At 49.8% G+C, this 13,004-nt stretch overlaps 1 protein-coding gene across 12 annotated transcripts in view; it reads right to left on the bottom strand.

Annotated features, from left to right (window-relative positions):
* The window catches only part of BBX (BBX high mobility group box domain containing), a 127,622-nt gene that overhangs the window by 57,412 nt on the left and 57,206 nt on the right, over nt 1-13,004 (bottom strand). For 10 of the 12 annotated variants that reach the window (XM_068163049.1, XM_068163051.1, XM_068163048.1 and 7 more), the window contains 3 exons: nt 7,728-7,898; nt 5,195-5,437; nt 255-453 (listed from right to left, as the gene is read on the bottom strand). In XM_068163049.1, coding sequence (XP_068019150.1) covers nt 255-453; nt 5,195-5,437; nt 7,728-7,889 — 604 coding nt within the window. In that variant the 5' untranslated portion in view covers nt 7,890-7,898. The remainder of the gene's footprint in view (nt 1-254; nt 454-5,194; nt 5,438-7,727; nt 7,899-13,004) is intronic. The other 2 variants (XM_068163046.1, XM_068163047.1) reach the window with 1 other exon arrangement.

The following is a 13,004-nucleotide window of genomic DNA, read 5'->3' as shown; positions in this document are numbered from 1 at the left end:
AGCTGGAATCCAACACCAACCAAATCTGGACCTCAAACCAAGCATGGGTTATAATGCCTCTTATGGGGCCTTGACTCCTGGAAGCAATCATGCACTAAGGAGAAGTGTTAGAAAGTGGAGAGGCAGAGGTTGAACTGGAGCTTGGCAACTTCAATCAGGACATGAAAGGTACTTCCACCACACTGCCATGTGCACTTCCCTTTCACCACCACATCCTCACACACAAGGAGGAGTAAGCTGGATGGAAATCTCACCTGCCATCCCAAAGTTCAGCTGGGGCATTTCTTCATTCTTTGCCCCTTTCCTCGGGCTGGGCAAATCTTTCGTAGACTCTGATGCAAAGGCCCACAGCTTTTTCCTGCTTGCAACAGTGGATGTCTGGGTTTTCACAGGTTTGTTGGTGGTTGGGCACCACTTGTACCCTGGATTTGCCTTCATAAATGCATCTTTGTACTAGAAAAGAAAAGGAAAATTACCAGTCATGCCAGTCATGATATTATACTATCCACAGGGCAAGAGAATGCACTCTAAGAGGATTTAATACAGGAAATAATCCTTAAATACCTTGATTTTTTAACAGTTTAATCACATGCTTAGAGTCTGATCACCAACACAATTCAGTAGGAAGAACTATGAAGAGAAGCAGGGTGGTATTTACAACAGGGGGGAGGTGTTTGTGTTTCTTTTGCTGCCTCTGAGCATTTACCACCCAGAGCAGGCTGAGGTTCTGAGCCTGCAAACTGCTCCTCTGTCTGCACTGAGACATAAAGGCAGCTATTTGAATTCTTTTGCAGGCCCAGGCTTCATGTTGTGGTCTGAGTGAAAGGCAAGCATCCCTTCAGCAGTAAGCACACATTTAGTCATCCCAGCAGCATAGTATCATAGTATCAGTCAGGGTTGGAAGGGACCACAAGCATCATCTAGTTCCAACCCCCCTGCCATGGGCAGAGACACCCCACACTAGATCAGCCTGGCCGGAGCCTCAGCCAGCCTGGGCTTAAACACCTCCAGGGATGGGGTCTCAACCACTCTCATGGTGAAGAACTTCCTCCTCACCTCCAGCCTGAATCTCCCCACCTCCAGCTTCATTCCATTCCCCCTAGTCCTATCACTACCTGAGATCCTGAGCAGTCCCTCCCCAGCCTTCCTGTAGCCCCCTTCAGATACTGGAAGGCCACAATGAGGTCACCTCAGAGCCTTCTCTTCTCCAGACTGAACAGCCCCAACTCCTTCAGTCTGTCCTCACAAGAGAGGTGCTCCAGCCCTCTGCTCATCCTCGTGGCCCTTCTCTGGACACCTTCCAGCACATCCATATCCCTCTTGTAACAGGGGCTCCAGAACTGGAGGCAGTACTCCAGGTGGGGTCTCCCCAGAGCTGAGCAGAGGGGGAGAATCACCTCCCTTGCCCTGCTGGCCACACTTCTCCTGATGCAGCCCAGGATCTGATTGGCTTTCTGGGCTGGAAGTGCACACTGAGAGCTCCTGGTGAGCTTCTCTTCCACCAGCACCCCCAAGTCCCTCTCCTCAGGGCTGCTTTCCAGCCAGTCCCTGCCCAGTCCCTGCATGCTGCTCCTTACCTTGCACTCTTTTTCTCCTCTAACACTTCTGTGTTTTCTAATATTTAGGCACATGCTTTCCCAAACCAGGCATTGAAAATAAACAGCCAGCAGCATTATCTGCTGCTCAGGACCTTCTGACACAGCAGCTCGGCGTTCCTTGGGGCTGCAGGAGATAAACTGGGACCGCTTCGAGCTCCCTCTGGCCTTCAGCACACTGCACACAGCGCAGCTGTTCGATGCACTCGTGGTAGGAGGCAGCAAAAGGAACAAAGGCAGACTACACACGGGGGGTGGGGGGAAAAGTCTGGATGCCAGAGAGTTTTGGGGGTAGGGGAAAGGATGGGGAGCTGTTTTGGTCACCGGGTGCAGCAGTCACACCTTTGCTGATGAGGTTTAGGAGTGACTGCGGCAACCAAAGCGGCACAGCTCACCTTTCAAAGGGGGTGCTGTGGATGGTGGAGAAAGGGCAAACGAGAGCAATGTGCCACACATTCCAGCTACAAATGTTTGCCTGACAACTGCTAGGGGTGCAGCAGCACTGGCTGCTGGGGGAGCCACAGAATGGCTGTGGTTAGAAAAGGCCTCGAGGATCATCGAGTCCAACCTTTCACCCAACACGACACGGGACGTTAAACCACGTCCCCAAGTGCCATGTCCACGTGTTCCTGAACACCTCCAGGCATGGTGACTCCACCACTCCCCTGGGCAGCCTGCTCCAATCCCTGACCACTCTGGCAGAAAATCATTTTTTTCTAATCTCCAACCTAACCCTCCCCTGGCACAACTTCAGGCCATTTCTTCTTGTCCTATCATTTGATGCTTGGGAGAAGAAACCAACCCCCACCTCACTGCAATCCCCTTTGAGGGAGTTGTAGAGGGCAATGAGGTCTCCTCTCAGCCTCCTCTTCTCCAGACTAAGTCTATCCAGTAAGTACTAGTGCTCACCACAGGGAGAAGGAAGCCAGCACCTGGAAGTGTTCAAGGCCAGGTTAGATGGGGCCTTGAGCAACCTGGTGTAATGGGAGGTGTCCACACCCACAGCAGGGATGTTGGAACTAGATGATCCTTAAGGTCCCTTCCAACCCAAACCATTCTATGATTCTGTTTCATGCAGATGCCTGCACAGAAACACACACATAGGGTTAAAAAAACCCTCTTGGCTATCAAATACAGAACTAGCACTAAACCCTTGTCCTCCCTGGCAGTGGCTGTGGTGCTCTCCCAGATCAATAAGCCTGGTAGCAGCATCACCACCATACACAGATCACTGTTATTTCCTTCTTACCCTGTTAGCTGGCACATGGAAGCTCCAGGCTGCAGCAGGGCTTCAGTTTAGAAGCAGCACAGCCCTGTGTGAGCCTGCTGGGTGAAATCCTGTATTTATAGAAATGGCTATAAATAATAAAAACCTGCAGGGACTGCTGACCCACATACACACTGCATTTGCTGCACAGGGTGTATCTCTGCAATGTGCAAAGGAAGGGCTGAGCTACCTCTCACCTCGCTCCCGTCCCCTGTGGCACAGGCTGCCCGGGGAGGTGCTGAAGTCACCGGCCCTGGAGGTGTCCGCGAAACATGAGGGCTTGACACTGCAGGACATGGTTGAGTGGCCATGGTGGAGTTAGGTGGACAGTTGGACTGAACAATTCAGAGAATGGTTTGGGCTGGAAGGGACCTTAAAAATCCTTTAGTTCCAACTCCCCTGCCATGGAGAGGGACACCTTCCACTAGACCTGGCTGCGCCAGCCTGGGTTTGATCGCTTCCAGGCTTGGAGCCTCCATGACTTCTCTGGGCTACCTGCTCCTGTGCCTCATCACCCTCATGGGGAAGAGCTTCTTCTGATGTCTAATCTACACTGAATTTTGTTTTAATACTGATTTTTTAATCCAGTCTAAACTGGACTCAAAATTTCAGATCTATTTTAATGTCCTGAGGATTGATGCAGCAGGAGAACCACAGAACCCTTGCAACAACTGCTACAGGCAAAGCAGGACTTACATCCCACCACACTTCAAGAGGGATCCAAGCAAATCCATGCCTATAAAGTAGAGGCAAACTAAGGTTAGAATATTTCCTTCACAGGGAATTTCACTACAGGATCATCATCACTGGGGTCTGTGTTTATAAGTTGGACTTGATGATCCTCGAGGTCTCTTCCAAGCTTAGTTATACTGTGATACTGAGATACTGTGATCAGACCCCCTCCTCTATGGGCCACTTCCTACAGCCAAGCAGACAAAGCTCCACACAGAAGTGACAGGTGAAGGAAAGCCAAGGAAGTGTGCCTGCACTGACTGACACCCTGGAGTCAGGAGAAAACCCACTATCCCACCCTGGGTGCTCCCACACCCCAAATTATGAACCCTAAGGAACTGACACAAGTACTGGGTTCTAGGATTGACATTTTATCTTGGCATAAAGATGCTTTGTGCAGCATGGGGTCAAATCCCTTCTCCTTGCTCCCAGTTAAAAGACTCCTGACCATGTATTGCTCTCTGATTCCAGACATGGACTCAGTCTCAGCAAAGGTTGCTCTACCAAACACTGATGAACAATACCTAGGGACAGTACCTCATGAAACACCAATTGCTTCTAAACTCTTTAGAATCAAAGGGAAAAGGTGACTACATTTTTTGACCATGCTTCTGGTCCACCTGTGTAATAATAGCAACCTGTGGCATTGATAGCAAATGCACAGCTTGGGCTAAGTGTCTTCGGCACTAGGCTGTCTGTCACTGTTTTCAGTGGCCACCATCCAAACACCACTGCCTGCACCACAAGCAGTTATCATGTGGTATCTACCACAAAGTGCATATATTCTTAACAATGACTACTAGGGCCAAGATAGTTTGTGCACACAGACCAATTTCTTCTCACTCTAGTCCAAAGACTAAGTGAAAGTCTAAGAGAGGTTCTCCCTGCCCTCTGCTCTGCCCTGGTAAGAGTATTCCAGGAATAGTGTATCCAGTTTTGGGCTCCCCAGTTCAAGAGAGACAGGGATCTACTGGAGAGAGTCCAATAGAGGCCTCAGGGATGAAGAAGGGCCTTGAATATATCTCTCCTATGAGGAAAGACTGAGAGCCTTGGGGCTGTTTAGTCTTGAGAAGAGAAGGCCGAGAGGGGATCTTATTAACGTCTATAAGTATCTGAAGGGTGGGTGTAAGGATGAAGGTGCCAGTCTCTTTTCAGTGGTGCCCAGTAACAGGACAAGGAACAATGGGTACAAGCTGGAACCCAGGAAGTTCCACCTCAGCATGAGGAAAAAACTTTTTTACTGTGAGGGTTCTGCAGCCCTGGAGCAGGCTGCCCAGAGAGGTTGTGGAGTCTCCTCCGGAGACATTCATCTTGGTGCATTCCTGTGTGACCTGCCCTAGATGATCCTGATTTGGCAGGGAGGTTGGATTAGATGATCTTCAGAGGTCCCTTCCAACTCCTATCATTCTATGGTTCTGTGATTCTATGCATCAAAGCAAGAACAGCAGCTGTGACAGGCACCATAATCCCACGGAGGAAGCTGAGGAATTCAGGGAAGAAGACGACTCCACAGAAGACATTTAATACACCAGAGAACGAGGAAACGGACAAGAAACATGTCATGAACTCCACTGACACCCACCACTCCTCCAGCACATACCTCCTTAGCCATGTCAGTGTATTTCTGCTTCTCTTTTGGATCTAGAACAGCCCACCAGTCTGCCAGGATCTTGGTGGCGCCACGGTTGTCGAGCCGCGGGTGTTCCTTCCGCACCAGCGAGCGATGGCGTTTGCAGAACAAGAGAAACGCGTTCATGGGGCGGCGAGCTCGCTGCTCCGAGGACTCCTCATCTTCAGTCTCATCAGCATCCTGCTCTAAACCATCAGCACCAAGGAGTGGCACCTAGCAGAACCAAAAGGGAAGGGATGCAGACCCAGTTACCCACGCTCCTCGTGTGGGCTGAGTCCTAGTGTGAGCGAGGGAGATGCACAGAGCTGTCTCCGAAGGCTGTCCGTTCCACCCAGGAGACCCAGAGTCCTACATCAAACTCCCTCACCTGAAGGTTCAAGGTTCATTTATGCTCTCTGCAAGACTTAACTTGAACATAAGAAGTTCCAGCTAAACTTGAGGAGGAACTTCTCTAATTTAAGTGTGCACTGGAGCACTGGAACAGGCTGCCCAGAGAGGTGGTGGAGTTTCCATCTCTGGAGACAGTCAAAACCTTCCTAGATGTGTTCCTGTTTGACCTTCTTTAGGTGAACCTGACTTGGCAGAGGGATTGGACTGGATGACCTCCAGAGGCCCCTTCCAACCCCTACTATTCTGTGTGCTTCTATGATTTCATAAGCTCCCAATCTGCAGCTTGAGTAGATTTCTAAGCTGAGGACCATTCCCCTCAGGGGCCCTACAAGGAAGCTGGGAAGGGACTTTATACAAGGGCTTGCAGTGACAAGATCATAGGTGAGACAGATTTGAGCTTGAGGGGGGAGATTTAAACTGGAGATGAGGAAGAAATTCTTTACCATGATGGTGGTGAGACACTGGAATGGATTGACAAGGAAGGGTGTGGATTAACCCTCCTGGGAGGTGTTCAAAGCCAGGCTTGGACAGGCCCTTGAGCAACCTGGTCTAGTGGGAGGTGTTCCTGCACATAGTAGGGGGGTTGGAACTAGATGATCCTTCAAGGTCTCTTCCAGCCCACACCATCCAATGACTCTATGAAGGAGGCCTACAGCAGCTGGAGGGAGAAGATCCTTTCCTATTCACTTCACACAACCTAGTCATCATCTCACTGGGATGATGTGAACCTCAATCGTGTGCTTGCAACTACAGAGTGCATAGGAACGGAAGCGCAGAGGCAAGGTGTTCTGCTGCTCAGTGCTGAGGCTGTGAGCTGTGCTGCTGCCCAGCCCCTGCTCAGTTACCCAGGGAGAGAGACAGGGAGCAAACCCCAGCAGAAGACACTGCCAAAGGATGTCCTCTCCACTTAACCCTGTTACACCCCTGCAAGGTGCACACCCCAAAAGACTAGCTCTGATTGAATAAAATGAGTTAGTGTCATCTCCTGCCTAGCTGCAAAGCTGCTGTTTTATACCACACTGCAGAAGTGACCTGCAAGGTCACTGGCAGAGCAGCAGTACCTTCTTTTTTTGCCCTTTTCACCTTGGCAGTTTTTAAAATCTTGTTAAGAAAGGTAAGAGAGAGAGGCTGAGGGAGCTGGGGTTGCTTAGCCTGGAGAAGAGGAGGCTCAGGGGAGACCTTATTGCTCTCTACAACTACCTGAAGGGAGGTTGTAGCCAGGTGGGGGTTGGTCTCTTCTCCCAGGCAACCAGCACCAGAGGACACAGTCTCAAGCTGTGCCAGGGGAGGTTTAGGCTGGATGTTTGGAAGAAATTCTTCCCAGAAAGAGAGATTGACCATTGGAATGTGCTGCCCAGGGAGGTGGTGGAGTCACCATCACTGGAGGTGTTTAGGAAGAGACTGGATGGGGTGCTTGGTGCCATGGTTTAGTTGATCAGATGGTGTTGGGTGATAGGTTGGACTCCATGATCTTTTCCAACCTGGTTAATTCTATTCTATTTGTTGGGAATGCCCTCAGAGCCCCCAGGAGCAGGCAGCAAGTAGAAGGGGACAATCTTCTAGCAGAGGATAGGGGTGACAGATTTAAACTAAAAGAGGGAGGAGTCAAACTAGAGAGAAGGGAGAACATTTTATACTGGGGGTGATGAACAGGTTGACCAGAGAGGTGGAAGATGCCCCATCCCTGGAACCACTCCAGATCAGGTTGGATGGGACTCTGAGAAACCTGCTCTAGTTGCAGACAGCCCTGTGGCTGCAGGTGGGTTGGATCTTTGAATGTCCCTTCCAACCCAAACCATTCCATGATTCTGTGACAGGCTAACTTCATGTCTAACTTAAGTCACAAAACCATTCAAATGTTTCTGAGCAATTACTATTGAGCTGTGCAATAGCAGCTAAGCCTCTTACAGCCCAAATCTTAAAAAGGGAGTTTTGCCTAAGGTTTTAGGGTTTCAAAGCTTCACTTTTCTACTTGCCCTCATAACATTGTGGGCACAGCATCGCTGTGTTGCACTAAAGAGAACAGCAAGAAGCAAACAAAACAAAACACATGGCTAAGGAGAATCTGACCCATCATTAACCTCCTACAATCAAAGCAGCCAGTCAAGTCTACCTTATCAATATCTTCCTCCTCTTCTTCCTCCTCCTCCTCTTCAGAGAAGTCAAGGAGTTTCTTGGCAAGCAGGGGATGCCACTGAAGACACTTTCTTTTTGGTCGCTTCCCAGTTCCTTCTCCGTCTGTGGAATGATCCTTACTCCTACTACTGCCTTTCATTCCTGTGACCTGTCGTGCAAAAACAGCCACAACTTCAGGATCAAACCCCAAAACGACCCTCACAGAGATACACCAGTGACAAACACGTGGGGCACTAATGCAAGACTTGCAGAAGTTTTTGGCAAGAGAATGGCATTTCCCTGGGGCCAGTCTCTTCCCAGTGGTGCCCTGTGCCAGGACGAGGGGCAACAGGGACAAACTGGAACACAAAGAGTTCCACCTCAACATGAGGAAAAGTGTCTTTGCTGTGAGGTTGCTGGAGCCCTGGAACAGGCTGCCCAGAGAGGCTGTGGAGTCTCCTTCTCTGAAGACATTCCACACCTGCCTGGACACATTCACCTGTGTGGCCTGCCCTAGGTGATCCTGCTTTGGTACCCACTACCAAATGGGCTGAATGATCTCTGGAGGCCCGTTCCAACCCTTACCATTGTGTGATTCTGTATGAGGTGTTGTTAGTTCCTCCCTGCTCACCAGCAGTACCTGGCCCCCACCAATTAAGGATGCCCTGTAACTTGGTAGCAGCTTGCCATGATGTGTTTGACCTAGCTGATCTTTAAGGTCCCTTCCAGCCCAAACTGTTCTATGATGCTCCACACTTTGCTGTCCCCATCATGTTGCTTCTGCCTGGAGCACATCTAAACTCTCTTTTCTTGGCACCTGCTCCTCATAATCTTCTGTAGCCAACATATGTCTCTTAAAGGGTACATAATTATGCCCCATTTCACCATCATTGGAGGTGTTCAGGAGGAGACTTGATAGGGTGCTTGGTTGCATGGTTTAGTTGATTAGGTGGTGTTGGATGATGGGTTGGGATGCGATGATCTCAAAGGTCTTTTCCAACATGGTTTATCTATTCTAGAAACACCAAAATATCTGCCTGTGGCTAGTAAAGTAGAACCAAACACACAGAAAGAAACAAGTTTGGCTAATAAAATACTGAAATGTTACTTTTATATCATGATCTGGTAGCCCTCCAGCCATTAGCTATGTCAAGCTATATACTCCATCCATCTCCCCTTCCCATGGGCAGGGACAGCTCCCACTAGACCACCTGAGGCTACCTGAGGCCCCATCCAGCCTGGCCTTGAACACTTCCAGGGAGGGGGCATCCACAACCTCCATGGACAACCTTTTTTTCCTCTTGGTCTGTCCCTTGTTACTTAGTTGAACAGATCAATATCCACTTCTTGAAGTCCTCCTTTCAGGGAGTTGTAGAGATTCAGCCCACATCACCACCACCACCGCAAACCAACACACATCCACAGAGCCAATGGCTCCTCGGTAGGTGGGCACTAAACCCATGAGCAGGAGGAGGCACAGGGCACGCCTACCCAAATGGCACAGAAGTGGAGAGCCAGGGGGCAGGGAAGCTGGGGAGGAGGCTGAGAGACGCTGCAGCTGCCAGGGTCAGCGGCCAGCCGGCTGCGCCAAACGGCTGCGCTATGGCAAGGGCCGGGCTTACGGTACCTGCTGCGGGGAGCCTCCAGCAGCACTGACCGGCGCTGCCCTCACGGCACCGTGGCAGGCCCGGAGCAAAGCCCAGCAGTGCCTGGGGCTGGCTAGCAGCGGCCGGGACTGCAGAGGCGGCGGGACACGGAGCAGCGACTCAGCGGAGCCGGCAACCGGTTAGGGGCGGCTGGCAACCGGCCGCGTTCTGAACGCGTTCTAAACGGGCAGCGGCGGGGAGCGGAGAGGGGAGGAAGAGAGAAGCGTGGGAGAGGGCGGGGACAAGGTGAAGGAAGAGAAGAACGGAAGAAGAGAGGAGAAAGGAAAGCTCACACCTAAGGCTCTCCTTTTTCAAAGCAAAGTTAAAAAAAACCAAAGTTCAAAAACAAATAAACAAACAGCAACCAGCAACGAAAACCCCACCCGCAGGCAAACGACACCACCAAAACCATCCCAAGCCAAAATGACCTGCAAAACCACCACCGAGCAGCACACACAGCGCAAAGCAAGCGCCAGGCTTGAGCAGTTGCTGCTACTCTACCCCGTGCCAGAGTGGGCATCTCTGGGGGCAGAGGTGTGCAGACCTCGTGGGGACAGGTCTGGGGTGTAAATCACCAGCAGCTTTACTCACACACATTGGTGTCTCCAAACAGGAGCCCCTGCTGAAGGATGCAGTTTAAACGGTTTCAGTAACCAGCCCCAGAACTCTTTCCCATTCACGTTCTTATTTTCCCCTGCAGCTGTCCTCCAGCATCATGTGAAACACAACAGCAGTTATCTGAAGACTCCAGACTTAACCAAAACAGGCCATTTTTCACCTTGAATTGAAGTTCCAGTAGAACATTGGCTACTGCAGGATTCATTTTGGGCTTCAGCAGCTGCTGTGGCAGGCACGGCAAGAAACCCAGTCACGGGCTACAAGATGGATAATAAATTCCTAGCTACTGTCACAGTGTCTGTGGAATCTAATCACCACAATCTCCTTTCATCCTCTCCCTCTACTAAGAGATAAAGTGGGTACAGCAAAAAAAATCAGTAAAAAGTGAGCCAGTGGAGTCTGTTCCCTGACTGAACACCACACCACCTCCGGGTTTGCTTCTGAGTTCTTAACCTATTCAAGGCCAGGTTGGATGAGGCCTTGGGCAACCTGGTTTAGAATCATAGAATAGAATCATAGAATCAGTAAGGTTGGAAAAGACCTCAGAGATCATCAAGTCCAACCTGCCACCCAACACCTCAGGACTAACTAAACTTCACAGTGCCATGCCCAATCCTTTTGTGAACACCTCAAGGGGCAGTGACTGGGCCGTGGAAGGTGTCTGTGACCGATGGAACTAAATGATCTTTAAGGTCCCTTGCAACCCAAACCATTCTATGATTCTATGAAAATCACATTAAAATAAATATTACAGCAGCAACATGTTGCCAAAGCCTGTTGGATCTCAAATTAGGCATAACCCCAGAAGGTACCTGGCATGCCAGGGCAGAGCAGCATTTGGAGCATGTCCAGAGAAGGGCAACAAAGTTGGTGAGGGGCTTGGAACACAAGCCCTGTGAGGAGAGGCTGAGGGAGCTGGGGCTGCTTAGCCTGGAGAAGAGGAGACTCAGGGGTGACCTTATTGCTCTCTACAACTACCTGAAGGGAAGTTGTAGCCAGGCTGAGGTTGGTCTCTTCTCCCAGGCAACCAGCACCAGAACAAGAGGACACAGTCTCAGGCTGTGCCAGGGGAAGTTCAGGCTGGAGGTCAGGAGGAAGTTTTACACAGAGAGAGTGATTGCCCATTGGAATGGGCTGCCTGGGGAGGTGGTGGAGTCACCATCCCTGGAGGTGTTCAGAAGGAGACTTGACAGGGTGCTTGGTGCCATGGGTTAGTTGATCAGGTGGTGTTGGATGATAGGTTGGACGCGATGATCTTGAAGGTCTCTTCCAACCTGGTCTCGTCCTATTCTATTCTATTCTAAAAGAGATGGCTATAAATAGGAGCAGAGAAGAAACGACTGTGTACCCATGTATCAGTTAGATTTGCAGCTCTCTTTGCTCTACAGGCAGCACTTTAAGCATCAGGAGTGAGCTTTTCATGCAGACTAGATCCACAGAATGGTTTGGGTTGGAAAAGACTGTAAAGATCACGTAGTTCCAAGCCCCCTGCCACGGGCAGGTACACCTTCCACTTCCACCAGGTTGCCCAAGACTGGACATGGCACTTGGTGCCATGGTCTAGTCGTGAAGTCTGTGGTGACAGGTTGGACTCGATGATCCTCGAGGTCTCTTCCAACCTTGGTGATACCGTGATCTATCCTGGCCTTTAATACCTCTAGGGAGGGATTCCTTGCTGCAGTGGTTTAATTTGGTAACAGGAGGAGGAGACAGAGCTAAAGGAACCTCAACTCTCTTTTTGGAAACAGCACTACCTCTCAGAACTCTAGCATCTTTTGGGGTCTATTAACATTGGCAGTGAGCTGGAAAACAAGATGTACCAGCTCCAAACACAATTTCCAAGTGCCATCTAGTGGTTATTGGCATTTTTCTTTCAACTTGGCACTTACTTTCTTTGTTGAAATAAAAAAACCAGTTTGTTATTTTTCTTCATACTCTTTTTATGTGGCTCTTGGTCTTGCAGTGGTTAATTGGGTGTTTAAATTTAAGCTTAAGCTTAAGCATTGCCTTGGATCGAATTTGGGCCAGAAGCCAGTTGATTTCAGGACTATGGAATTAATAGGAAAGGGGAGGGGGGGGAATTAATCTCATCCTTAAAAACAAAATGAGGTACAAATGTCAGTTCGTTATTCAGAACTCCAGGTGGGGGTCAGTCTCTTCTCCCAGGCAACCAGCACCAGAACAAGAGGACACAGTCTCAAGCTGTGCCAGGGGAAGTTTAGGCTGGAGGTGAGGAGAGAGCTCTTCACAGAGAGAGTTGTTAGCCACTGGAATGTGTTGCCCAGGGAGGTGGTAGAGTCACCATCCCTGGAGGTGCTCAAAAAGGGATTGGATGTAGTACTTAGTGCCATGGTTTAGTAGTTATGAGGTGTTGGGTGAGAGGTTGGACTTGATGACCTCTGAGGTCTTTTCCAACCTTATGGATTCTGTGATTCTAACTTTGTCAGCAATCACTTGGCCAGCGACTCAGCTTTGTGTGCTCCCAAGGAATACAGGAGCAGTGAAGCACAGCTGCCTCTTCACCTGAGGTTCTGTTAGTCTCAGATTTGTATTGTTATTTATTTATGTTCTGAATACAGCCCTTCTACAACATGTGGAGTAAAGCTGTCAACTGGAAGAGATGCAGGCAAACATCATTCATAGAAGCATAAAGTGGTTTGGGTTAGAACAGGGACCTTAAAAATCACCTAGTTTCAACTCCCTTGCCACAGGCAGGGACACCTTCCGCTAGAACAGGCTGCTCACAGCCTCATCCAGCCTGGCCTTGAACACCTCCATGGAGGGGGCATCTGCAACCCCCCTGGGTGACCTGTTCCAGGGTCTCACCACCCTTATTGTTGCCTCAAGTAGAGGATTTCAGCCTCCACTGTTTCATCCTGTCTCATTTTGGCAAGATTTTCTGGAGCATCAAGAAAGCAGCAGAGAACCACAAACACTGCAGGGGGGAAGCTCTTTCGGTATGAGAGATTATTTACTCTTTGGAGTCTCATTTTTGTTTTACACTACACCTC

Source organism: Melanerpes formicivorus, unplaced genomic scaffold (assembly GCF_026170545.1).
Source record: "Melanerpes formicivorus ecotype bairdi unplaced genomic scaffold, bMelFor1.0.p_v2 SCAF_70, whole genome shotgun sequence".
In the NCBI taxonomy this organism is placed as follows: domain Eukaryota; kingdom Metazoa; phylum Chordata; class Aves; order Piciformes; family Picidae; genus Melanerpes; species Melanerpes formicivorus.
This window is presented reverse-complemented; position numbering and strand designations above follow the sequence as displayed.